We start from the raw sequence: 23,621 nt of genomic DNA, 5'->3' as shown, positions 1-23,621 counted from the left end.
TTTTTCACGCCTTCCGTCCGGCAGCGAACTGGACCCGAAGTGGCCACCAATGACCTTTCACTGACCGCCGACGATGATCTACGTCATCCCATCATACCGCCAACATACATCGCCACCCTCTCACCTGAACACCTAGATGCACTCCAAGACCGCATCCGCCTCTTGCTGCGATCTGGCGAGCACTCGATGCCCACTTTGTGTGCCGAATTCGGCGAGTGCAGCGCACTAGAGCAAGAGCATTTCTGCTGTCACATCCTGTTGCAGTGCATCAAAGACGTGCAGGATGCAAGCATTGTATGGGATCTGTACCGGTCCTGGCCGGCAACATCGCCAAAAGAGTTGGCTGAACCTGGACCAGAACGATCGGTGATCCGCCGCATGCAAGGCGATACGCTCTTTCGCTGCATCACCTATCTCCAAGCTGCGGGGCTCACTCGACAGGCAGCAATGATGGTCGGCGATGTGCGGCTCAAGCCCTCGCAGTCTCGGTTCTTGCTCGAACGGTTGATCTACGAGTTCAAGCTACCCTCGATACCCGGCGCCAAACGACATGATTCCATCGGCCAAGTCTCGTTGCCCTCAACATCGGCGCCATCATTTGCCGCAGCCGACGCACGCGTTGCAGTCCGGGAAATGTGCGATGCCATGATGAGCCTGATGGCCGACGGCGTGTCGTTCAAGCGCAAGGTGGTCAACCGCATGTTGAAGCTACTCAGCTTGACACGGGCGAGGAGTCGAGTCGTGCGTCTGCTGCGCGCGGCACAGCGGCGTGCACAGATCCAATCCCTCAGCGCTGCCGGTCAGGACGAACTTCGAGCTGCAGGAGGCTTTTCTCGTTTACGCTCGGAGGAGGTGAAGCCGCCGCAAGTGGTGTCCACCAAAACGATGGAGGAAGCGATCCGCGTGCTGTGTGGGCAGGACGGGACGGGGGCACGCACAGCGTACGAGTTGTTGTGTGCGCTGGATCAACACTACCGAACGCCCGCGATGTACGATGCACTGATGACGCGGTACGGCAGCGCCCCCACCACGCCAGTCGACTCGACCGGGCAGGCGTACGCGACGGTGGACGAGCAGCTCTGGCGCGAGATCAGGGAGCTGATGGGCGGGCCGACGCTACACACCCTTTCGGCGCGGATCGCGTGTCATACGCGCAAACGGCGGCTGGATCTGCTCAGGTCAGACCTCGACTTTCTGCGTTCCAGCAGCTTAGGTGGGATGCACGACTTGACGGAGGGTGCGAAGCTCAATATTGTGCGGTGCTGCATCGAGAGCGGTTCGCTGCTCGCTGGGTTCCGGTACGCATCCTCGTTCCTCAGCGCTTCAGGCGACACGCAGTTCCAGTCCAACGTGGTCACGACACTGTTGCGCTCTGCACAGCATATACATATCCCGCCGAGCGCACACTCGTCGGCCCCCTCGCGCGCACAGCTGCTCAAACGCTTCCTGCGCCACTATTCGCACTTGCACGCCAAGCATCCGCAGCTCAAGACTGAGCTGCGGGAGCTCAAGCTGTTCATCCAGCTGCTCGAGGCGCATCAGCAGTGGATCGAGACGTCGACGCTCTGGAACATGCTGCGCGTGGTGGGTGGGCATTTTGGCAACCGAGACCAGCGGCTGGCGGGGGTGTTGGAGGCATTCAGTCGCGTGTTTGAGGCCCGAGGCGAGGTCGAGTCGGCGAAAGAGCTGCGTGCTTTGATCGGCAGACTGCAGCAGGTTGAGGCGGTGTAAGCAATTGCATTTCAGATTGACAGTTTCGACTTCTGAGTGTGTGGGTGCGAGTGTATGAGTTGCGTGAAGCTTAGCCCCGGTTCATAGTGTTGCCAGCACCGCGTTTGTTGTGTTCGGTGAAATTGTCCCAGTGAAGATCCTTTGCGCGCTGCTCTTCCTCCGCCTCGGCGGCATCCCTCGTACCGTCCTGCTCCATCCGAAGCACGCGCTGCTCAGTGGACGTAGGTGCATCGTACGACGCCTGCCCCCCGCCCTGGATGATGTTCCCGCGGCGCTGTTCCTCCTCGAGATACTCGTCGATCGACATGGTCGGCAGGCGGTAGGACGGCTGGAAGACCGACGAGGCGATGTCGGCGCGATTGGTGGAAGAGGTGATGGTGAAGGGCCGCAGGACTTTGCCCGACGGAGCCATGAGCGGGCCGCTGGTGGGCAGCGAGGAGGGCCCGCGGTCCAGTCGCCATTCCTCGCCCGATGAGGTGGAGGGTGCGGTGGACGTGGAAGTCGGCGGAGGAGGCATGGATCGGAGGAGCTCGAGCTCTTGCGATGCAGAGGTGACCAGTTGTGCTGCTTTTAGTGTGTGCAGGTTGAGCATCGCGAGGAGGTATTGGCGTACAGTGGCAATTCCTCCAGGTGCTGTGGTTGAGGCCGTTTCGTTGTCACCGCCCAGACTGTCGTCTTCATCCTCGTCGCCTTCATCTTCGTCATCATCGCCACCCGAGCGAGGCTGAGGGTAGAGAAGCAGATCGTAAAACACGTCGGATGGCGCTTTGACATTCGCCAGCTTCTTCTTGGCTTGGTAGGCCACCCTGAACTGCTCCAAGTTGGCCTTCAATGCTCGCTCCAGCTTGAACACTGCGATTTTGACGTCCCTCGCATGCGGCATCCCTCCATGTCCACCCACGAGGTTCGAGTCGAGCCCAATTGTCGACAGCTCGTCGGGGGTCACATTGGCCCACGTCCACGCCAACATCTGCTTTGTCGTCGGTGGCACTACACCCAACGCCAAGATACGATTCAAGAATTTTGCCGCAGCTTGCTGGCTTGATCTGAGCCTTTGCTTGCGTACCGTAAGGTCGGTGCCCGTACGAACGGCCGACTCAAGCTCAGCCGCGAGCGAGGGCAGGAAGAGCGTGCGGAGGGAAGAGGTGGAAATGTCACGCAGTGCATCGTTGGAAGAGACAACACCGATCGAGTCCGCGATCTGCTGTGCTCGATTGAGCAGTGCAAGTGTTGCTTCGGCTGGGTCTGAAGCAGTGGAAGAGGAAGAGGAGGAGGCTGCGGTGGAAGTCTCGGGTGCTCGCGGGTCGAACTGTTGCGGTGCGGGTGGAGGAGGAGGGTCCGATGCTCGCAAGAACACGGTAGCAATAAGGTCGTTGAGTGTCTGCCCCGACATTGTTGCTCAGAAGCTGAGGAAGATGGTGGCAGTCGGTGGAGGATCGCTGAGTTCAAGGGGTCAGAAGGAACATTGAGCGTTGCCGCGTGTGTTGGTTGGTTTGGTCTTTGAGAATTTCGATTCGGTAAAGAGCGAAGTGGAGTGAACTGACAGAATTAGTCATGCTTACTGAGGTATACGAGGCGGGCAATTTTTTGTTGCATAGCCGAAGTTACAAACCGGCAAAGCTTCTGGCGCCGCGGAGATGGAGCAAGTTGACATGGCAAAGCCTCCGCACGTCATACAGAGTGAGCAGTCCGTGCGAGGTCATTCGAGTCAAGTGACTCGGCTCAGACGAGCAACGTAAGCTCGACCGCCGAGTATATTTATCCCTCTCCCCTCACTACCATCACTAATCGAATTCCACATTGATAGCCCACTCGCTTTGACATTTCCACTATTCCAATATGCCGGTTCCCACAGTTCGTCTCGCTTCTGGCGTCGAACTCCCTCGCCTTGCCTTTGGCACTGGTACAGCCCTGTTCAAGTCGAGTGCAGCCAAACAGGTCGAAGTCGCCCTGAATGCTGGCTTCAGGTTCATCGACTCCGCCGAAGTGTACGCTAACGAAGACTCTGCTGGCGAAGGCATTGAGTCGTTCCTCAAGTCGTCGGGTCTCAAGCGCGACGACGTGTACGTGCTGACCAAGGTGGGCTACGAGGGTATGAAGGATCTGCAGTCTGCAGTCAAGGTCGAGTTGCAGAAGCTCAGGGTGAAGCAGTTGGACGCGTACCTGTTGCACTTCCCGCCTCGGGGTAAGAATGGACTCCCGAGCAATGTTGATGCTTGGAAGGAGTTGGAGAAGATCAAGAAGGCCGGCTTGACCAAGAGCATCGGCGTGAGCAACTGGCTGGCTAGCGATTTGCAGCAGCTTCTCGATGCCGGTCTGAGCGTACCGGATATTAACCAGATCGAATTCGTAAGTTCATAACCCACCCCTTTCGCATCCCCTCCTGCGTGTGAATACAACTGACACTTTCGACCTGTCAACCTCGCCCCCTCTTCGCCCTGTATGCAGCAACCGTACATCTACTCGCACGCAGAGTATGTCAAGCTTCTTGCACTGCAGAAGAAGCACGGCATTGTCACTATGACCTACGCTGCTCTCGCCCCCTTCTACAAAAATGCCATTCCCGAGGATGGTCCGCTGCACAAGGCTCTCACTTCGGTCGCCTCTGCCAACGCCAAACGAACCACCGCCAGCGTGTTGCTGCGATGGGCCTTCCAGCGATCCGAGGGTATCATCACCACGACTACCAGCAAGGAGTCGCGTGCCAAAGAGTATCTCGACCAGCTCGACACTGCCAATGACGCCGAGCTCGGACTGAGCGAGCAGGAGCTCAAGCAGATCGACGAGGCTGGTAAGGAACATGGTCCTGAAAAGTTCTACCTCGCTAACCTGCTCCAGGCTTAGCTGAGCTGAGCTTGCTTTTAGCTGTTTGTATGTCCTGCGTTGAATCAAAGTGTGCTTGTGTAGTTGTCAGAAAGAAAGAAGGAGCCAGGTCGAGTCAGATCGAGAGGTTCAGAGGGTCTGTGCGTGGCAGAGGAAGCGAGATTTTAATCAAAGTGTGGGATTGTTGGAAGTGTAACATTTAAAATCGTGATCGCAGCGAAAACACGGATCCGAAAACGCGCTTTGAAATCGAGCTTGGCTCAAACACTCCTCCAACTCCTTCCAACACGCCATCTTCGATCCTGAACATCATCGACCACCCTTCGATCGTGACCACGCCCCATCCAACGCCAACGGGTCTCGACAAACTCAACAGAAAACCTCTCACATCGTAGCAGGTCAAACACTGGTAGGCTCGAATAACACTTCATAATGGCTGTAAGTTTGCTATGTTTGCAACGTTGATGTGATGGTGATGATGATGACGCAGGAGGTGCTGACTGCCTCTTGTTTTTCCCTTCTCTCCATCCTCGTGTCATTGCTCACGACTGAAATGTCATGCTTGCTCTGAACATGCCTCGATTTCGTCCTCCAACCGCTCATTTCAACGACAATCGCGCCCTTCTCCGAACCGCAACCTCGAATCTTCCAACTATCATTGATCCCGCCCTTGCTCACGTCGCACCGCACTCGACTTCTCACGGCCATAACCTCTCCTGTTTGCTGCTTGACCACCAACGATAGTCCGGATTCAGCTTCAAAGGCGGCCGACCGCGCTGCTTCGCCTTTTGGCAAGAGTTCCAGAAGTGCTACGCTAACGCCGACTCGCCCTCGGACTGCGTTGCCGCCAAAGAAGACTACTTGGAATGTCTGCACCACACCAAGGAGATCGCACGTGCCAAGGAGATCAAGGACCACTGGCTCCATCGCCAAGCTAAAGAGGCCCACGCCGCACGCGAGAAGGGTGAGGTCAGAGCCACCAGCTCCATCTTGGACCTCGGGCTGATAAACGACAAGAGTTCAGGCAAAGACGATGCAGCAGCAGCGGCCTCGAGCGGCTCGGAATCGTCGTAGACCGCATCGGGCACGCCGCATATGTACCCGAATCGCAATCGAAATATACACTCCACTACTCGACATGCCACAGACCAGACTTGACGTCACGCTCGGTACGACACGAGCGGAGGACGTTGCGCATACGTCTGTGATTGGCGTGCTTCTCCAGCTCAACCCTGCTCCCGCTTTACATTGGGTGCCGATTCAGGCGTATCCAGATCGATGGAGCGTGATAGGTAAGGAATAGGTAAAGAAGGGTATCTCATTGAACCAAGTCTGTGCACGTATCTCGTGCTTGCAAATCAGCAGCCGAGGAGAGAGTCGTAAGCAAAGCCGCCAGTGCTCAGACTGGGCGGCAAGTCTTCGTCCCGCATTCCGAACGTCTTACTCGGTCGCGGCCCCAGGGTCAACTCCAACGTCGAGCCGTGCTGAAAGACGTCGTGGCAGAGCCAAGTCTTGGTATACCTCCTGCCGTCCAACTTCGCCTCGACGATGTACTTGTTCCGCTGTGCTCTATCGAACCCCTTGGTGATCAGCCTGAATGTCCTGCCCGTCAAGGGGTTGGTGATTGCGTACTGGCTCAGCAGCGGCGTACTCAACAGATACACACCCGTACCGGCCACAGGGAAGAAGCCCAGATGCGTCCACACGACCAGACTGCCCATCGCCCCGACATCGTCGTTTCCAGGCAACCCGGCCTTTGTGGTGTTGAACTTGCCCCTGATGAGTCGCACGATGTTGTCGACCGTATGCGCGTACCCGCCACGCGCGAAGTTGGCCGAATACGCAGCCAAGAAGCCAGGCTCGTCTCCGATATCGGCATACTCCATCGCCCACATGTGGTCGTACCGCTCCACGAACCGTTCGTGTCCACCCATCAGATTTACCACCGTGGCCATGTCGTGCGGCGCAAAGAACGAGTACTGCCAACTGCTGGCCTCGTAAAAGTCGTGGCCGTCTCCGCGGTCGAGGAAGCATCCCATCGGTTCGAGTGCGGGAGAACATCGTTTCGGATCCTGATACCACCACGTGCCGTTCTCGTCGCGTGCCTGCAAGAAGCCCGAAAACCCATCCGAGGTGATGGTCGAGTTCCACAGGTTGAACGTGTCGTTGCTGAGCCGCGTGTACTTGTCGTAGAGATGTCGACGCCGCAGACCGGCCGAGACGAGCGCGATGCTGAAGTCGTTATACGCGTACTCAATAGTGCGCGATGCTGTGCGGCCAGGGGTAGAGCCGGGAGCAGCAGGCGAGCCCCAGTCGCCTCTGGGCACGTAGCCGAGCTTAGCGCGTGCTTCGATACCACCTCTGCCCACGAGCCCCCAAGAAGCCGGCTCGACCTCGGCATCTTTGAGGATGGCCCGCAGCGCATCCTCCCAAAACACCGTGTCGCTGCTGAGGACTCCTTTGACGTACGAGTCGCTCAGCATCATCTCGGCATTACTACCACCTTGCGTGAATCCCTGATTGGTCGACATCCTGCAATCGGGCAGCCAGCCCTCCTGCTTTTGGATCTCGACAATGGCCTGCAGCACCTCTGCCTGCACATGTGGCGCCAAGAGCGTCCACAGAGGATGCACGGTGCGTGCGCTGTCCCAGATACAGTAGAGTGAGTCGTACGATGGCTTGCTTGTCTCAAAGCGTGGGTTGTCGCCCGTGACGTTGTTGGGCGAGAGGAAGGAGCGATAGAGCGAGGAGTAGAAGAGCTTGAGATCGTCTTGGGTCACGCCGTGGTGGGAGATGGACAGAGTGTCGCCGAGAAGATGGTTCCATTTTGAACGGGTCTGTGCAGCGACGGTGGAGAGGGAGCCTGTAGATGGGAAAGAAGGGATTTCGACAGTGGCGTAGTTGCATGCAGCTTGCGTAGACGTCCAGCTGATGCCCATGCGGGCAGGTAGGATGCCGTGAAAGGGTGCAGCAGTAAGTCGATCCTGGTCAAGCGATAGAAGGACGCCGGCCTCTCCGTAGATGTCGGTAAGCTGCGCCGCGTCCGGTGTGGAAGTGTCGTCCTGATAGATTCCAAGGGATCGCACTAGGGGCACGTCGAGACAGGTATAGACAGTGAACCTGCCGACACCAAATGAGGGAGCAAATGAGGCGCTGGTCTCGATTCGAGTGACCTCCGTAGCCGCTGAATGCTGTGTTGCCGGTATGGTAAAGGACGAGGTGGTGAGCGTGTTGTTGGGTGCGCCTCCGCTGTTCTGTAGGTCGGTCATATAGTCAAACACGAGAAGGGGCTCCAAATTATTGGCCCTCCTTGCCTTAGCTGACTGCGGGGAAGGTGGTGGAGGCCATGATCCACGCTGTATAGCGTTGGAGAAATCAAAGTTGTAGATAGCGGCGTGGTCGGATGCAGCCATGCTGACATCAATACAGGTGTGGAGCGACACGTGAAACTCGCCCGGCGCGCTCCTGGCCGAGGAGTGTGTGATGTTGGTTCGCCTTGCGTGCCTCCTCCACTTGCAGCTGGATTCGAGCTCGCTGGTGTCTAGCTGACAGTGCTGCGGCAGCAGCGAGGACATACCAAGCGAAGGCCGTCCTCCGGTCCCATCATCGTGGAGTGCACTGATGCCATAGATCAGCGAGTGACCGTCGGGTACGAAACCAGCTTGATTGCCCGATTCGTCAGAGTCGAGGCCGGGCTTGATGCTTCCGAAAGGGGTTGACGGACCTGAGAAAACATTGCCACCGTTCAAGGTACCGATCAGAGTATCGACATAGGAGGCGGGGTCGCTAATCAAAGACGGAGCAGCATGCACTGAGTTATACCAGAGCGCCAAAAGCATGCATGCTGAGCAACTCGAACGCATCCTTGCAGTGACGCATTTATATCAGCTCCGTCTCATCAATGTGGTCCGGAGGTCACCCAATCGAGACCAGAGCGGAGGTTGTCGAGGTGGGTGATGGTATGAAAGAGAAGATGATTGATAGTTCAGAGTTTCAAAGACCAACACTTCTTTCTTACCTGTGTTAGATTCCTTGAAAAGTGTGGGGAAAGCGACGCTAAAAACGCGTCTGTTTCGAGTTGGTTTCACACGCACTGAATGACGCACGGCTCCTCTGCTCCTCTCTCGACTGAATTGCGCCTTGACTGAGCCGATTTGTTTCTTGACCGTCAACCACGGTCACCGCCACCACTTTCCGTTTGCCCACTCCTTCCTTTACACGATGCAAGACCGCTTTTGAAGCGCAAGATACCCTTGGCCGAGCACCATGTCATACCCACATCAAAGATCCGCTCGAGGATCATCGGATCTCAACACTCGATACCAGCGCATTTCATCGCATCAACAACGGCAACAACAACAGCAGCAGCAGCAGCAGCAGCAGCAGCAACAACAACAACAACAACAACAACAACAACAACAACAACAACAACATCAACAACAACAGCAGCAACGCCGAAGACAGCAGCCTGTAAGGACATTCTCGGCAACCACGCCAACATGGTCCTCGCAACCCGTACCCGAGCCACCGCTCTTACCGCCTCTGGTCGATCTCGCCAACTGGATTGCATCCTTGCCGCATGTACGCCAATGGCCCTCTTTGCTGGTGGACAGTCTGCTGCTTGCACCCATCTCGCAGCTACTGCAGTATACTCGCGACATCATCCTGTCGCCTAGGACACATCGTATTGTAGTACGCCTTGGTGTGCTTGCCACCATCTTTTGGATCGCTCTCGCAGCCGCTGTGATCAGTTACGTCGGATTCTATCGTGCTTGGGTGCCCGACGTGGGTCTTCGCAAAGAGATATGGCTGCAGTACGGCCATGATCGTCCTCCCTATTCTCATCTCGATTTTGCCTCTCCAGCTCAGGGAAATCATCTCCGCGAGCCGAACCCCTCATCGTCTTCTTACAATCCGTCGACCGATATTAGCGGCGAATTCTTTGCTCAAGATCAGGCGTATGACATCACGCTCGAGCTCTCGGTTCCGCTGAATCAGGCCAATCTTGACCTAGGCAACTTCATGGTGGATCTCGACTTGAAGAGCAGGTCGAACCGGTCCGTCTTCCACGTCAGCAAGCCCACGCTGCTCACATACTCGGCTGCACCAGTTCGAGCCGCATCGTCTCTCTCGCAAATGGTCTCTCGCAATCCGCCTTCGTCGCAGTCACCCACCAACTCGCAGCTGCTACGCATCCCTCTTTTGCGCAGAGCCGTGCTGCGACCGTCGTCGTTTGCTCCTCCACTCTCCTCCACACCGCCGGATCCGCGCGCCGATCGCAAAGTGACGCACGGGCAGGTGAGCGTGGGTCGAGCAGATGCAGACAAGTTCTGGATGTATGGCGGCAACCATAACACGCTGGCTGGCGTGCATACTCTGCCAGGCAACGGTCGTGTCGTGCCTCTGGCTGTGGGCTCGCATTCCAGCCGCGGCGAGCTGCAGACGTACGCTGCCAGCCTGCGATTCGATGCGCACTTGACGGGGCTTCGCTTCTTCATGTACCATTTCCCGCTTCTGTCGTTCTTCACGTTCACTACGCTGTTCCTGGCATTCGAGATGGCTACGGCGCTGACATTGTGGGCGGTGGCAGCGATCTATACGAGTTCAATGGCGGTGGCGCCGATCTCGTTGGATACGGACGAGCACTTCCAGCAGCAGCAGCAGAAACCGTGGCGTGCGCAACGCCGCTCCGAAGATGACTACGGAGTCAAGACAGAGAGCGAGACGACGCCGTCTGCCGAGGAACCGTCTCGGTTCAGATACGAAGGGACCGAGGAAGAGGAGGACGAGACGGAAACAGAGACGGAAGCGAGGCGCAGGTTCAGTCGAGGGCCGCGCATCAAGGTGGAAGAATATAGCGACGACGAGGCAGCAGCGCGGGCTGCTGCCGAGGAGGAAGAGGAAGAGATGCGGCTGAGGTCGCTCGAGAGTCTGGAAGCAAAAGACGCGGCTGATCTGGCCGAAGCGATTCGACAGTCGAGGATGCGCGATCTATTAGAGGCGAGGCGGATGGGTGGCGCAGGACCGAGTGGAACCAGCGAACGTGGGCTGTTGCCAGGAGAGTCGTTGATCGACATTGTCGATCCGACTTCGCCCATCTCGCCCGAGGAGCTGTCCGAAATTCAGCTGTCGAGGAGGGTGCTGGATCGACTCGACGAGGAGACGGAAGAGGATACCGATGTAGCGTCCTCTCGCCCTTCGTCGCGGCTTGCTGCGCGCGGAGTGGCGACGCCTGGGGAAGGCGCAGCGGGAGAGTCAGAGGCGTGGGAGGACTTGGAGGACGAATCGGCGTCGGGCGAGTCGGCCGCAGGTGCGAGGTCGAGGCACGTGGGGAAAGCAAGCGACGACGACGAGCAGGACGATGCAGGCGATAGCACGATCGGCGGGTCAGCGACTTCGGGCCGACGAACAATGCGCTCTTTCGGGGCCACGACTACAGCTACTGGCTCGTCTTCCACACGCACAGACTAACTTAGTGTCACACACTTTGTCTACGAGTCAAGTTATCTCTGAACGGACTGTATGATGAGATTGACTGGCTAGCGTGGTTACCAGGCGGAACGCTCGACGATCAAGTTTGCGATCCTCTGGAGCCTGTGTTCGTCCTCGTCGTCGAAGCCGTTGAACGACTCGCAGTCGATATCGAGCACACCGATGATGATGTGTTCGCTGGAGCCTCTGCCTGACCAGGACTTGTCTGGCTGTTCGGTGGGGTGGCCCTGGAGCGGGGACTGCTGGTCGAGGGCATCGCGGTGGACCTGTGGCAGCCTGTTGCGGGGGATGACGAGCGGAACGACGATTTCGGATTTGCTCAGCGAGTCGCACGCGATATGGCCCGGGTACGCCTCGGTATCTGCGACCCTGACCACGCGCGGGGGCAGCAAGCTCGACGCATCTGCACACACGCCCCTTCCCGGCACGGAATAAATCAGCTGGCACGCTGGCAGCCCGTTGAACGGTCCCAGCAGCAGCGTGGGCTTGGCGCGCGGCTTGCGAGCCACCAGCTCCGAGGGCAGCAGCGGCGAGAGCATGTAGAAGCCTGCCCAGTTGACGCGCTTCTCGTGCCAGAGCGGGAAGCGGTTCATCGAGTTGAAGATCACCGAGGCTGCATTCGAGAGCGCACTGACCCAGTCTGTAGACGGCTCGATGAGCGAGAGGAGCGAGGACTCGAGGTGGTCGTAGAAGTCGGTCTTGGACACGACGTAGGACGGCAGCGCTGCTGCATCTGCGTGCACCATCTTGGCGATAGGTTTGTCAGTCAAGGATGAGGAGAGGAGGTGATGGGAGGTGATGGTGAGTGTGGAACATGCTGCCGACACGAGCACTTCTTCCAAAGCGGACGATATTTTGTGTGCGCTTTTTTATTCGGCTAGAAAACCGGCGAGTGGGATTGACTGTTGAAAAACAGAGAGAAAGAGAGAAAAAAATCACGCCATTGGCTGGTTCTTCTTGATCAGGAACGCTGCTGCTGTTGGTGGATTATCGCATCTGCCATCTGATTTGCCGAGCCGACTGCACCTGTCTAGTCTTGGCGAGGCTACGCTAGACGACACTCAAGGCGTTTGCAGAGAAATGGTTGCTGTTCGAAGTAGATTGTATAACAAAGAGCCTTTGAATGTCAAGTTCGGGTTTGGTTTGCTCAAAAGGCGGAGAGAGCACTCCGGTTGCCGTCAGTCAGCCGACTCTCGGAAATCCAAATGAAATGTGCTGCGCATTGACGCGTGCAAGATGACTCTGACAGGTTGACTGCTGCGGCTTTCTTCTTGTCGTTCGACTCACAACCATCATCGCCTTCTTAGCAGTGCGATCCCTCGGTTGTGGCGAAGAGAGAGAGAGAGACCAACACACAATGTCGCGATCATCACTACGCCTCTTGGCGACCTCAGCGCGCACACTGGCAGCCACGCCTTCGTCTTCCCGAACTGTGTCTACAAGGGTACCCTCATCCTACGTGGCAGCTGCGGCAGTCTACCGCCGAACGACAGCATCGCTTCACACTTCGCATTCACCGAAGGCGTCGTCCTCGTCTTCGTCCTCGATCTCGAATCGACCCGAGTTCTCATGCGTAGATGCAAACGAGCGCAGGGGCCAGAAGCTACAAGATCTCGCTGATCAGGCCAAAGCAGAAGCAGCAGCGGCCACAGCATCGACATCGTCGTCGGTGTGTGCGACGCCATCCTCGAACAATCCTTCGGTCGCATTCCCCTGTGTCGACGCCAACGAAGCACGCGAGACGAGGCTACGCGCGCAACTTGCCTCGCCGCAACTGCCTGAAGACTCCGCCACCGCAGCGCAGAGCGAAGTCGACGAGTCCGGGCCCGAACCCTCCTACACAAAGGTTGTCAGCGGCTATCAAGTCTACCACCATGCGCACCCTTTCCGGCTGGACTACGGCGGCGAGCTGCCCCAGTTCGATCTCGCGTACGAAACGTGGGGGGAGCTCAATGCCGACAAGAGTAACGCCATCCTGCTGCACACGGGTCTGTCCGCCTCGTCGCATGCCGCCAGCACGCCCTCGAACCCGGCCAAAGGGTGGTGGGAGGACTTTGTGGGGCCCAACAAGCCGCTCGATACGAACCGCTTCTTTGTCATCTGCACCAATGTTCTCGGCGGCTGCTACGGCTCGACGGGACCTTCCTCCCCACATCCGCTCGACCCCACGGGCGCAGCCTATGCAACCCGATTCCCCATCCTGAGCATTTTCGACATGGTGCGTGCCCAGTTTCAGCTGCTCGACCACCTCGGCATCCGTACACTCTACGCCAGTGTCGGCAGCTCGATGGGCGGGATGCAGTCCATCGCTGCTGCGCACCTGGAGCGCGATCGCGTTGCTCGCTTGATCTCGATTAGCGGGTGTGCCAGGTCGGCGCCCGCGAGCATTGCGTTGCGCTATGCGCAGAGGAGCGTCTTGATGAGCGACCCGAATTGGAATCGTGGGTTCTACTATGCCCCTGGCTCGCTGCCTCCGCACACGGGCATGAAGCTGGCGCGCCAGATCGCGACGTTTACGTACCGGAGTGGGCCGGAGTGGGAGCAGCGGTTTGGACGGGCGAGGCGCGTGGCGGGGGGTGATGAGGAGGAGTTAGACCCGGCGCTGTGTCCCGATTTCCTGATCGAGACATACCTCGATCACCAGGGCGAGTCATTCTGTCTCAAGTACGACGCAAACTCGCTCATCTACATCAGTAAGGCGATGGATCTGTTCGATATGTCGGACCATGCATTGGCGGACCTGCAGCGTCGGCGGGTTCGAGCGCACGGGGCTGAAGAAGAGGGGCTGGCGGTGGGTGAGACACAGCCGGCGCCACGACCGCGCAAGCGCCAACATATCAGCACGCTCTCGTCGCCCGCAGCCCACGCGTATGTGCCTGCGCTCGCGCGTGGCATGGCCCGGCTCTCGCATATCCCGACGCTCGTCATTGGCGTCCAGAGCGACATCCTGTTCCCCGTCGAACAGCAGCGCGAGATCGCCGAGTGCCTCAGGCTCAACGGCAACGACCAGGTCAGGTACTACGAGCTCGACGCCCCGCATGGCCACGACAGCTTTCTCATCGACGTGCCCAACGTTGGCGGCGCTATCCGCGGGTTCCTGGAGTAACTCCACTGCATGAGTAGCGCAAGCGTTTGGAATTCAAACCCCCCCCCCCCCCCTCAGAGCACTCTTGAGCTTGGTTCGATTGGAAGTGGGAGGAGCGGTTCCTTTTTGTATTCAAATGAGTGAGTCGTCCGTGGTGGAGACGAATGTCTGACGGTGATAGATGAGCGGTCTGAGTTCGGCGTGCGGTGCTGTGCAGTGGACGTGGACGACACGGGCGATGTAGAGTCTACTCTTCTGCGCATCTCTTTCCGGTGTGCTGTGGGTGAGGCGGTACCTATCCAATTCGACGCTGTCTACGACTTGGCACGCCAGGGCGCCGATCGAACCTTGCACAAGCGGTACTGTCCCCTTTTCTGCTTCTATCAGTCCAGCCTGCACCAGCGGGTGTCCACCTTCCGCCCCGCTGTGGTCCACTGTCAATGGTAAGGCCAGTGGCGGCGTACCGGGCACGGCGTAGGCCGCGGCCAGGGGCGCCTGTTTGGCCGAGAGCATGTTGATGACGAAATCCACGCCAGCCCCCTCTTGCTCCTGTACCGCGTGCGTTCGCCGCGATGCGACGTGCGATGACAGCGCGTCCGCCAGCTTCGACGGTGTCTTTATCGAAAAGCACACCAGATCCGGGTCGAGCGAGATCGACGTAAAACTCGACAGCGTTGCTGCGTGGATGTGTTTTGTCGCTTTTCCCGCGCTTGGCAACAAGGTCGTGACGAGGGCTACGGGTTGTGCAGACTCCCTCATCAGCGCTCGGATCTTGGTGGAGGTATCATTTTGCTCGGCATCTTGTTGCGTCTGCAGAATGCAAGAGCGAGAAAAGTGGCGGCGGCAACGCGAGTGTCTCGCCAGGGGTAGGGATGCTTCGAGGGTGACCTTGGACGTGGTTGCTCGTGCAGCGGCGGAGAGGGTTGATGCTGGTAGAAGTAGCGGCATGTTTCGCCCGCCCGCACGATCTCCAGAAAGATAGAGGTGGCAGAGGTCCGGTGGTGGTCAAGGAGGAGTATGGAAGCATGCACGAGAGGGCTCCAACAGAAAAGCTTTCTTGCGCCGAGTTCCGTGGCCGATTGTACAATGTTAGACCTCGAGTTGGACAAGGTTCGCTTTTTTACCCCACGCTTTTTTTTTGTCGCTGCTCGCTTAGAAGACACAAGGAGAGAGGCCTGTGCGTCTTCAAAGCGAAAGAGGGAGAGAGCGAAGATTAACTTAAGCACTTGCTGCTGTGTGTGTATCGCTGATTGGCCGTCTGTGGCTCTGGGCCATCGATTCGGCATAGATTATCTCTCTTTATCTTTCCCTTACAAGCTCATCCTCTCCCTTTCATACGTGCTGTTCCGTTTCCGCCTCACCCTAGATCTGCCTCTTCCTTGTCCCGCATCCTCATCCTCATCCTCACCCTCATCCTCATCCTCATCCTTATCCTCATCCTTATCTCCTTGTACCGAAAGCTTAAACCAGCAAGCGGCCAAGATGCATCTGCTTCCACGCGAACGAGACAAGCTCTTGCTTCATCAGGCCGGCTCCCTCGCCCAAAAACGTCTCGCACGCGGGGTGCGGCTCAACCAGACCGAAGCCACTGCACTCATTGCCACTGTGCTGCACGAACGCATCCGCGATGGAGAGCATTCGGTCGCTGAGCTGATGCAGCACGGAAAGACGCTCCTGGGTCGGTGTCATGTTTTGCCTGGCGTGGCAGAGCTGCTGCACGAAGTCATGGTCGAGGGCACTTTTCTCGATGGCACCTTCTTGGTCACTGTGCACCAGCCAGTCTGTACAGAAACGGGCGATATTCACGCCGCGCTCTATTCGAGCTTCTACCCGGCTCCCGATCCGAGTGTGTTTTTGGCCCAGGTGGAAGCAGAGGCGGCAAAGTTCGCAGGCGGTAAGGCGTTGGTCGGTAAAGCGGCAGGTGCAGACGAAATCTTACCCGGAGCACTGGTCACAAAGAGAGACGCGCAACCTATCGTGCTGTGCCCCAACCGTCAACGCGTTGCAGTCAAAGTGACAAACACAGGCGACCGCCCTATCCAGGTCGGCTCGCACTACCCTTTCCTCGAGACCAACGCTGCCCTCAGCTTCCCGCGTCTCCTAGCCCTTGGCAAACGTCTTGACATCGCCGCGGGCACAGCCATCCGCTTCGAACCAGGCGACTCGAAAACTGTCACGCTCGTCCAAGTGGGCGGCACCAAAATCCTTGCTGGCGGAAACAATCTCGCCGCCGGACCTCTGGACGAGTTCACGGCCACCGCAGAATCCAAAGCCGCCCTGGTCAAACGCATCGAAGCCGCTGGGTTCGCCAACGAGCCGCTTCCAGATATGGCCGACGACTCGGTCCCGCCACCGACACCGTGCGAACTCTCGCGCGACGCCTACGCTGCTCTCTACGGCCCCACCGTCGGTGACAAGGTCCGGCTGGCAGATAGCCCGCTCTGGCTCGAGGTGGAGAAGGACTACACGGTGTATGGCGACGAACTCAAGTTTGGCGGTGGCAAAGTGCTTCGAGATGGCATGGGTCAGGCTTCGGGTCGTGCGGACAGCGCTGTGCTCGACATTGTCGTCATCAACGCGCTTATCGTCGACTGGTGGGGCATCGTCAAGGCTGATATCGGTATCCGCAATGGTCACATTGTGGGGATCGGCAAAGCGGGCAACCCGGCCATCATGGATGGTGTTGACCCAAACCTCGTTGTGGGCTCGTGTACCGAGGTGATTGCGGGCGAGAAGTTTATTGTGACGGCAGGGGCGATCGATGCGCACGTGCATTTTATCTGTCCCGACCTGCACGAGGAAGCTCTGGCTACGGGTACCACCACGTTGATCGGCGGTGGCACAGGCCCCACAGCGGGGACGAGCGCAACGACGTGCACGCCTGGCCAGGATCAGCTTCGCAACATGATGATCGCCACGGACAACGTGCCGCTCAACTTTGCCTTCACGGGCAAAGGCAATGACTCGGGGTTGCCCGGGTTGGAGGATCAAATCCGCGCCGGCTGTGCGGGCATGAAGATTCACGAGGACTGGGGTGCGACGCCGGCGGTGATCGACGCGTGCCTGACTGCGTGCGACAAGTACGACGTGCAGTGCAACATCCATACGGACACGCTCAACGAGTCGTGTTTCGTCGAGGGTACGCTGGCGGCGTTCAAGGGGCGTACGATCCACACGTACCACTCGGAGGGCGCGGGCGGTGGACATGCGCCGGACATCATCCGCGTGTGTGGAGAGGACAATGTGTTGCCTTCGTCGACCAACCCGACGAGGCCGTATGCGCGCAACACGTTGGACGAGCATCTGGACATGCTCATGGTTTGTCATCATCTGTCGAAGGACATTGTCGAGGATGTGGCGTTTGCCGACTCGAGGATTCGCGCCGAGACCGTAGCTGCGGAAGACGTGTTGCAGGACAGCGGCGCGATCAGCATGATCAGTTCCGACTCGCAGGCCATGGGACGCATCGGCGAGGTGGTGGCGCGCACCTGGAGGACTGCGTCCAAAATGGCGAGCCTCGTCGGACCGTTGCGCGAAGAAGGCTCCCCGAGCAAATCTGCGGGCGTCCCACACCCGAGCGAGGCCGTTTCAGACAACCTGCGCATCAAACGCTACGTGGCCAAATACACGATCAACCCTGCCCTCGTCCACGGCTGTGCGCACCTCATTGGCAGCATCGAGCCGGGCAAGCTCGCCGACATGGTATTCTACTTGCCCTCAAAATTCGGCATCTGCCCCGAATTTGTGCTCAAAGGCGGACAGGTCGCATGGGCGCAGATGGGCGATGCCAACGCATCCATCCCGACGGTGCAGCCGATCTACGGCCGACCCATGCACGGCGCCAACGCCGAAGCGGCACCGAGGAACTCGATCCTGTTTGTCTCGCAAGTCTCGATCGCCGAGGGCATCGTGCAGACCTACGGCGTCAACAAGCGCGTGGAAGCGGTCAAAGGCTGCAGGAAGGTCAGCAAGAAGGATATGAAGCTCAACACGCACACACCCGATTTGAAGGTCGATCCAGAGACGTACGAGGTGACCGACGGCGGCCGGCTGTTGACTGTCCCGCCCGCGGACGAGCTGCCCATGACGCAGAGCTTGCACTTGTTCTAAAGGTTAACGAAACTGGGAATGCGGGATGTTGTATTGGACTGTGCCGGTGCGAGGACTGTGTCTAGTGTGTGTTGCCAGGGTCGGTGAGGGTGAGGGTGAGTGCCCTGCGCTGTGCCGCATTGCGTGTCTTCTCTGGAAGACTGGCCCAGTATGTATCTTCCTGTGCGTTCTCCATGGGGGCGAGGTGCGGGAAGTGGTGCACGAGTCGTGCCGCGAGTGTCGGGTGAGCCGTACGGATCACGACCGTCATGGCGTCCGCACCTGTCGGACGCTGTGGGTGGATGTACGAGATCGACTCGGGCACGCGTTGTTCCAGCTGCGGTTTCAGGCGTCGGTTCAGAAACGCCTGTGTCAGCTGTGCCGGTGTGAAGGGCGCGGGCGGAAGCAGCGACGCAAGAGCCGTGCTGCCCGGGGTGAGGGGTAGCGGGAAGAGAAGGATGGTTCCTCGATACCATGGTTCCGCTGGGTCCACGTCGGGCGGCGCGTGGTCAGAAACGGCTGGGGTTCGTTCGCCTCCATCCCTGGGGGCAGGAGGGTCGAGGGGTGGTCGCCGCACGGACGCTTGCTGTCTGCGATAGAGGTCGCGCATCTCGACCCATGCGCACCAGGACAGACATCGGATCGGTTCCGACGCCGACGCCGACGCCGACGCTGGGCCGGGTGACCGGCGCGACAGATGCCACGCATACACCCGACACAGCGCCTCGACATGCTCGTGCGAACTGAGCACAAAGAACGCCCGACCGGACGTCCACTTGCCGTCCATGATCGAACCCGCCAACCCCGCCTCGCGGCCGGACATCATACATCGATCAGCGGTGCCGGGTTCGACGACAGCCAGCACCATCCCAGCGTCGCTCGGATCGGGTGCGTTGCTGCTGACCAGGCTGTGCAGATAGCTGGCAGCCTGCTTGCGTGTGCGTATTCTAGGCGGGATGGATTCGACGTACACGAGCAGCGGCGCCAGTGTGGCACTGTTGAGACACTCGGTCCCGCCCAGCACCCGAATGTACGCTGCCGAGAATTCTACCGAGAACGCTTGGTGATGCAGCACGAGCCAGTTGGCTGCAGAACTATGGGTAAGGACCTGCAGGGCCTGCGAGAGGAGCTCGATGGATTTGCACCGCGTAGCGAGGCCCGGGAGCAAGGTGCGCAGCCGCGCGAGATGAATCGTGACAGGGGTGCCCGAACGCTTTTCATCTTCGTCGTTGTTTGCATTGTGACCGTTGCGAAGGCGTTGGGAGCTTTTCAGTAAGACTGAATACAGGTCGTCGTCGCTCGGTTGCCTGCCGCCATGGGATTGGTCGGAGTGGCTCATTCGAAGGCCTAGTGGGGAAAGTCGGACGAAAAGAAAGTCGACAAGTCGATCGAGTTTCGCAGCTTCAGCCTTCGAGTCCGACGCTGACGGCGAGGCTTGACCTTGGGAAGCGGTGTGCTTGGAGCTCGAACCACATGGTGTACTGATTGCAGCAGCTTGTTGCTGGGCCGTACCGCCATCGGACTGGGGTTCGGTGATATGCTGATCAAACTGCTGAGCAGCATAGGCAGCGGCGTTGGACGGGGTGGTGCGACCAGCATGTGTGCGTTTCTGCAGCTTGCGAGGCAGAAACATCTGCAGCACGCCAGGACTCAGGCTTCGGATAGAACAGAGATGGAGATGATAAGCATCTTGAAAACCGACACCAAGGTGGTGGTGGTTGATAGAAGTGTGCAATCGGATGTTTCGGAAAGTAACAGTCGAAATCGAGGCGCACAAAACCAACTTAAAAAAGTGTTAGTTTGTGGAGGTTTTGGCTGCCCCACGCTTACCTTTGCGTCAATCACCCCCACTTGGAAACGTCGTAGTTAGAACATCCTTCTCGCCTTCATTTACTTCATCTCAGGGGGCCCCAGCTGAACATGCTGGCCCATCTTCTCTTGCTTTCCTTGTCACCACCACCACCATCTCATCAGCAATGTCTTCGACCGCAAAGATACCGCGCGGAGAATTCCGAAATCCATGTCCGGACGTGAACATCCCCGCCGCCAAACATGCAGTTGACTCGCTCCTCGCCAACGTCACTGCCGCACACAAGCGCTTCGGTGATCCCAACCCGATCGACTACGAGATCGCGTCTTACCCGCTGCGGCTCATTCAAGAGAAAATTGTGTTTGAGAGAAGCCTCACCGTCAGGCGCGTCGTCGAAGCTCGCATTCGTCTCACCGTCAAAGCCAGCTTGGAGACGCATTGCCTGACAGCGTTCACCTACGAACAGGCGCTCGAACATACGGACTTCCACGATGAAGATGGTGATGACGACGACCCGCAGGATGTTTTGACATGCTATCCACTCTTTGGGTTGGTATTTAGTGTCAAGGACTGCATACACGTCCAAGGTCTGCCGACCACGCTGGGCTGCTCGCAAAGGGCGGGTCAGAACGAAGCGGCCACCGCCGAGCTGGTGCAAAAGCTCATCAATGCCGGTGGCATCATGATCGCCAAGACCACCGCTCCGCAGCTCATGATGTCCAACACCACGCACTCGCCGCTCTGGGGCACCACGCGCAGTCCCATCCAAGCAGTTGCGGCTGCTGACCAAGATGGTGGGGCGGACGAGTTTCAGGTGGGCGGCAGCTCGGGCGGCGAGGCGAGCCTGGTCAAGATGGGCGGGACCCAGTTGGGAGTGGGGACGGATATGGGTGGATCTGTTCGTCAGCCGGCGTGCTTGAACGAGGTGTGCGGGTTCAAGTTTTCTTCGATGAACTCGACGTTCCGCTGGGAACTGCCGAGCGACTTTATGACCGGCTTACCGCACACCAGCGTCCCCGCCACCGCACCCGGCCTGCTCGCGCGAGACGTTTCCACGCTCAAACTTGCAGCTGAAACCTTGTCCGGCAGGAAGTATTACAACGCCGAGCCGCTGACCGAGGACGACTTTGTCGATGTCTACAAAGGCGACCCGACTCCGGAACCGAAAGACCTGGGCAACCACCCTCGAATTGTGTACACTGCTCAGCAGAGCTCGCCTGAAGTGCAGGCACTCGTGCATTGGCTTGTGGACAGACTCGCCTCGCTCGACGGCGAGGCACTCGCGCGTCCCAGTAGCACCCACGAGCTGGGCGAGATCGACGTCAAGCCGTGTCTGGAGGCGTGGATGCAGCACGCCACCCAGCACGGCTTTGACGAGGCACGCGCCATGCTCGGCGACGACCCGCTCATCCAGCACACCCTATTCGACGATTCGCGCCTCGGCGTCACTGCTGCCGATCGAGCCCAATGGGCACCCGACACCTCGAAGCTCGCTGAGCTGAGGGACAACTTCCTGCGCCTGGCGGGCGTGGAGCAGGCGGACGACGTCATCTTTGTCACACCGACGTACGCGCTCGGAGGACCTGTGCAGAACGACTCGTTCGTGCAGCTCGACGACACGGGCACCGCCGAGTTCTGGTGCGTAGTGTTCAACCTGCTCGACTGGCCCTCTGTCTCCGTCCCCATCTCCTTACCGGACCGTGTGCGTCAAACGATCCGACAGGCCGCGCTCGACTCGCCAGACTGGGCCCCACACCTGCCTGGGCTCCTCCAGGCTGACCCGATCGACGCGGACGCACAGCCGCGACTGCCCATGCTCAGCGTGCAGCTTGCTACGCTTCCGGGCAACGAGCTGGCGCTGCTCGACTATGCGCAGCGCATCACGGGGTGAAGTGGGATTCAGACACGGGACCGAGGGCAGCAGAGAATGCAGTTGGATGCAATTGAAAGAAAAGAACAGACGACATTGTTTGAATTATAAGCTGTGTGTGTGTGTGTTGAGACTAAAGATGTTGTACAGAGGGAGGAGGACCAGGAAGCTGAGAACAGGGGTAAAGAGACCATGTTGAATGCAAAGTTGCGAGAAGAGTTGCTATAAGACAAGACGAGAAGGGGGAAGAAGGGAGAGAGGGGTATAGTGAGGGTTGAAGCCTCTTTCCTTTTGTGCTGCATCACCACGGGAGATCGTGTAGAGACGAGCCAGAAAGGAGGTGGTGGTGGGTAGATTTCGCTCAGTTGGCCTTGATCGACGGCTGTTGCGAGGCGAACTGCGACTTAGGCTTGACGCGCTCGCCGTTGTAGCCGGTGACCTTCTGCCCCGCAATCTCTTCGACATCGTGACCGTCCTCGGCCTTCTTGGCGTGCTGCTGGCCGTACGCCTTGACACGCAGCCTCTCCCAGCCACCGGCCGTGGGTACGGGCTCGCCCTTGGCCTTGGCGACGTCCCAGAACCCAGCGCCGCCATCGCGCCTCTTCTTTTCGGCATACGCCTGCCTGACGACCTCGCTCTGCTCCTCAAGCGGCTCCAGTGAGACCTGGTCGTTGAACAGCGCAAAGTAGAAGATGCCCAGACGCTCGTAGTGCGCCTGGTCGGCGGGGGGTGCAACGACGCGGTGGATCGTCTGCTTGAGGTATCCACCCGAGATAAAGTGCATTGCGTCGCCGAGGTTGATCACCAGTGCGTTGTCGCGGTGCTTGACCAGGCGCCATTTGTTGTCTGGCATGAGCACCTCGAGTGACGTGATGGGTTGCGACCAGAGGATGCTGACCGAGTTGAAGTCCGTGTGGCCCTGCAGCCGCACGCCGCCGAGCTTGTCGTCATCCGACTGGTCCGGCGTGTGGTACAGCGCGTACCTCAGCAAATCCAGACCGCGCTTCTCGGGCTCCTTGGACAGGTTCCACAGGTAGTCCGCGGGCAGCTTCAACACGAGCGACAGAACGCTCAGGATCTTGCGCAGAATCACGGCGTGGTTGAAGCGCGCAAACTCCTCGATCTCCGGCAACAACTCCTGCAGGCTCGGCGGGAACAGCTTTGCCTTTGCTTCGGGTGAGAAGCTCTGCGAGCCAAAGTTGAGCTGCTCAATGCGGTCCTTGACACCGTTGAGCTTCCAGTGGCCCTGCTCCTTGTAGCCGACAAAGCTGCCCGTGCCAAGGATGTCGGCCTTGTACTTGGCCTTGTCCGCCTCGCTCACACCGTGAAACGCATACTGGCCAATGGCGAACTGACGCAGTACGTGCTCCCACGACAGGCCGTGGTTCTCGGCGTAGATGAATCCATCGCGCGAGAAGGCCTCGCCGACGGAAGCGACGACCGACTCGGGCACGCTGGTGAAGTCGTCGCCCGTGATCTGCGAGAGATCGAGTGTGGTCAGGGGGGCCCATTCCAGGTCGGTTTCGCGCGTGGGTTGGGGTGGCACCCAGGCTGGAAGTGGGACCGAGGTGGACGGCATTGTATCGATGATCTGAGCTTGAGAGGACTGGGGGTTGTAAATGCGAGAAGGGTTCGTTGTCGTGGGGAGCGAAACGTGATGGTGGAAGACAGGGGTGGATAACGGGGGAGAGCACGATGCGGAGGAGGCAGGGTTATAAGCA

The 23,621-nt window shown here is 58.7% G+C and overlaps 13 protein-coding genes across 13 annotated transcripts; 7 read left to right on the top strand and 6 right to left on the bottom strand.

Annotated features, from left to right (window-relative positions):
- Nucleotides 1–378: 378 nt before the first annotated feature.
- EX895_003536 (uncharacterized protein) lies at nucleotides 379–1,731 on the top strand (the record flags this gene model as incomplete). Its single annotated transcript, XM_029884134.1, has 1 exon — nucleotides 379–1,731. One exon carries the CDS (start codon nucleotides 379–381, stop codon nucleotides 1,729–1,731), a length of 1,353 nt encoding a protein of 450 aa, XP_029739507.1.
- Nucleotides 1,732–1,801: 70 nt separating this feature from the next.
- On the bottom strand, nucleotides 1,802–3,124 carry EX895_003535 (uncharacterized protein; the record flags this gene model as incomplete). The annotated part of the gene is made up of 1 exon (XM_029884133.1): nucleotides 1,802–3,124. The coding sequence occupies one exon, from the start codon at nucleotides 3,122–3,124 to the stop codon at nucleotides 1,802–1,804; it is 1,323 nt and encodes a 440-aa protein (XP_029739506.1).
- Nucleotides 3,125–3,570: 446 nt separating this feature from the next.
- EX895_003534 (uncharacterized protein) lies at nucleotides 3,571–4,575 on the top strand (the record flags this gene model as incomplete). Its single annotated transcript, XM_029884132.1, has 2 exons — nucleotides 3,571–4,080; nucleotides 4,180–4,575. 2 exons carry the CDS (start codon nucleotides 3,571–3,573, stop codon nucleotides 4,573–4,575), a joined length of 906 nt encoding a protein of 301 aa, XP_029739505.1.
- Nucleotides 4,576–4,986: 411 nt separating this feature from the next.
- EX895_003533 (uncharacterized protein) lies at nucleotides 4,987–5,628 on the top strand (the record flags this gene model as incomplete). The annotated part of the gene is made up of 2 exons (XM_029884131.1): nucleotides 4,987–4,992; nucleotides 5,299–5,628. The coding sequence occupies 2 exons, from the start codon at nucleotides 4,987–4,989 to the stop codon at nucleotides 5,626–5,628; spliced, it is 336 nt and encodes a 111-aa protein (XP_029739504.1).
- Nucleotides 5,629–5,912: 284 nt separating this feature from the next.
- Nucleotides 5,913–8,393, bottom strand: EX895_003532 (uncharacterized protein; the record flags this gene model as incomplete). Its single annotated transcript, XM_029884130.1, has 1 exon — nucleotides 5,913–8,393. One exon carries the CDS (start codon nucleotides 8,391–8,393, stop codon nucleotides 5,913–5,915), a length of 2,481 nt encoding a protein of 826 aa, XP_029739503.1.
- A 427-nt stretch (nucleotides 8,394–8,820) lies between these two features.
- EX895_003531 (uncharacterized protein) lies at nucleotides 8,821–11,025 on the top strand (the record flags this gene model as incomplete). Its single annotated transcript, XM_029884129.1, has 1 exon — nucleotides 8,821–11,025. The coding sequence occupies one exon, from the start codon at nucleotides 8,821–8,823 to the stop codon at nucleotides 11,023–11,025; it is 2,205 nt and encodes a 734-aa protein (XP_029739502.1).
- A 77-nt stretch (nucleotides 11,026–11,102) lies between these two features.
- On the bottom strand, nucleotides 11,103–11,792 carry EX895_003530 (uncharacterized protein; the record flags this gene model as incomplete). Its single annotated transcript, XM_029884128.1, has 1 exon — nucleotides 11,103–11,792. The coding sequence occupies one exon, from the start codon at nucleotides 11,790–11,792 to the stop codon at nucleotides 11,103–11,105; it is 690 nt and encodes a 229-aa protein (XP_029739501.1).
- Nucleotides 11,793–12,403: 611 nt separating this feature from the next.
- EX895_003529 (uncharacterized protein) lies at nucleotides 12,404–14,152 on the top strand (the record flags this gene model as incomplete). Its single annotated transcript, XM_029884127.1, has 1 exon — nucleotides 12,404–14,152. The coding sequence occupies one exon, from the start codon at nucleotides 12,404–12,406 to the stop codon at nucleotides 14,150–14,152; it is 1,749 nt and encodes a 582-aa protein (XP_029739500.1).
- A 111-nt stretch (nucleotides 14,153–14,263) lies between these two features.
- On the bottom strand, nucleotides 14,264–15,079 carry EX895_003528 (uncharacterized protein; the record flags this gene model as incomplete). Its single annotated transcript, XM_029884126.1, has 1 exon — nucleotides 14,264–15,079. One exon carries the CDS (start codon nucleotides 15,077–15,079, stop codon nucleotides 14,264–14,266), a length of 816 nt encoding a protein of 271 aa, XP_029739499.1.
- A 534-nt stretch (nucleotides 15,080–15,613) lies between these two features.
- On the top strand, nucleotides 15,614–18,241 carry EX895_003527 (uncharacterized protein; the record flags this gene model as incomplete). The annotated part of the gene is made up of 1 exon (XM_029884125.1): nucleotides 15,614–18,241. The coding sequence occupies one exon, from the start codon at nucleotides 15,614–15,616 to the stop codon at nucleotides 18,239–18,241; it is 2,628 nt and encodes an 875-aa protein (XP_029739498.1).
- A 61-nt stretch (nucleotides 18,242–18,302) lies between these two features.
- On the bottom strand, nucleotides 18,303–19,853 carry EX895_003526 (uncharacterized protein; the record flags this gene model as incomplete). Its single annotated transcript, XM_029884124.1, has 1 exon — nucleotides 18,303–19,853. One exon carries the CDS (start codon nucleotides 19,851–19,853, stop codon nucleotides 18,303–18,305), a length of 1,551 nt encoding a protein of 516 aa, XP_029739497.1.
- Nucleotides 19,854–20,196: 343 nt separating this feature from the next.
- On the top strand, nucleotides 20,197–21,921 carry EX895_003525 (uncharacterized protein; the record flags this gene model as incomplete). Its single annotated transcript, XM_029884123.1, has 1 exon — nucleotides 20,197–21,921. The coding sequence occupies one exon, from the start codon at nucleotides 20,197–20,199 to the stop codon at nucleotides 21,919–21,921; it is 1,725 nt and encodes a 574-aa protein (XP_029739496.1).
- A 340-nt stretch (nucleotides 21,922–22,261) lies between these two features.
- On the bottom strand, nucleotides 22,262–23,479 carry EX895_003524 (uncharacterized protein; the record flags this gene model as incomplete). Its single annotated transcript, XM_029884122.1, has 1 exon — nucleotides 22,262–23,479. The coding sequence occupies one exon, from the start codon at nucleotides 23,477–23,479 to the stop codon at nucleotides 22,262–22,264; it is 1,218 nt and encodes a 405-aa protein (XP_029739495.1).
- Nucleotides 23,480–23,621: the final 142 nt, after the last annotated feature.

This window comes from Sporisorium graminicola, chromosome SGRAM_21, assembly GCF_005498985.1.
Source record: "Sporisorium graminicola strain CBS 10092 chromosome SGRAM_21, whole genome shotgun sequence".
Lineage (NCBI taxonomy): Eukaryota > Fungi > Basidiomycota > Ustilaginomycetes > Ustilaginales > Ustilaginaceae > Sporisorium > Sporisorium graminicola.
The sequence above is the reverse complement of the archived record's forward strand: the minus strand, read 5'-3'. Positions and strand labels throughout refer to the sequence as shown.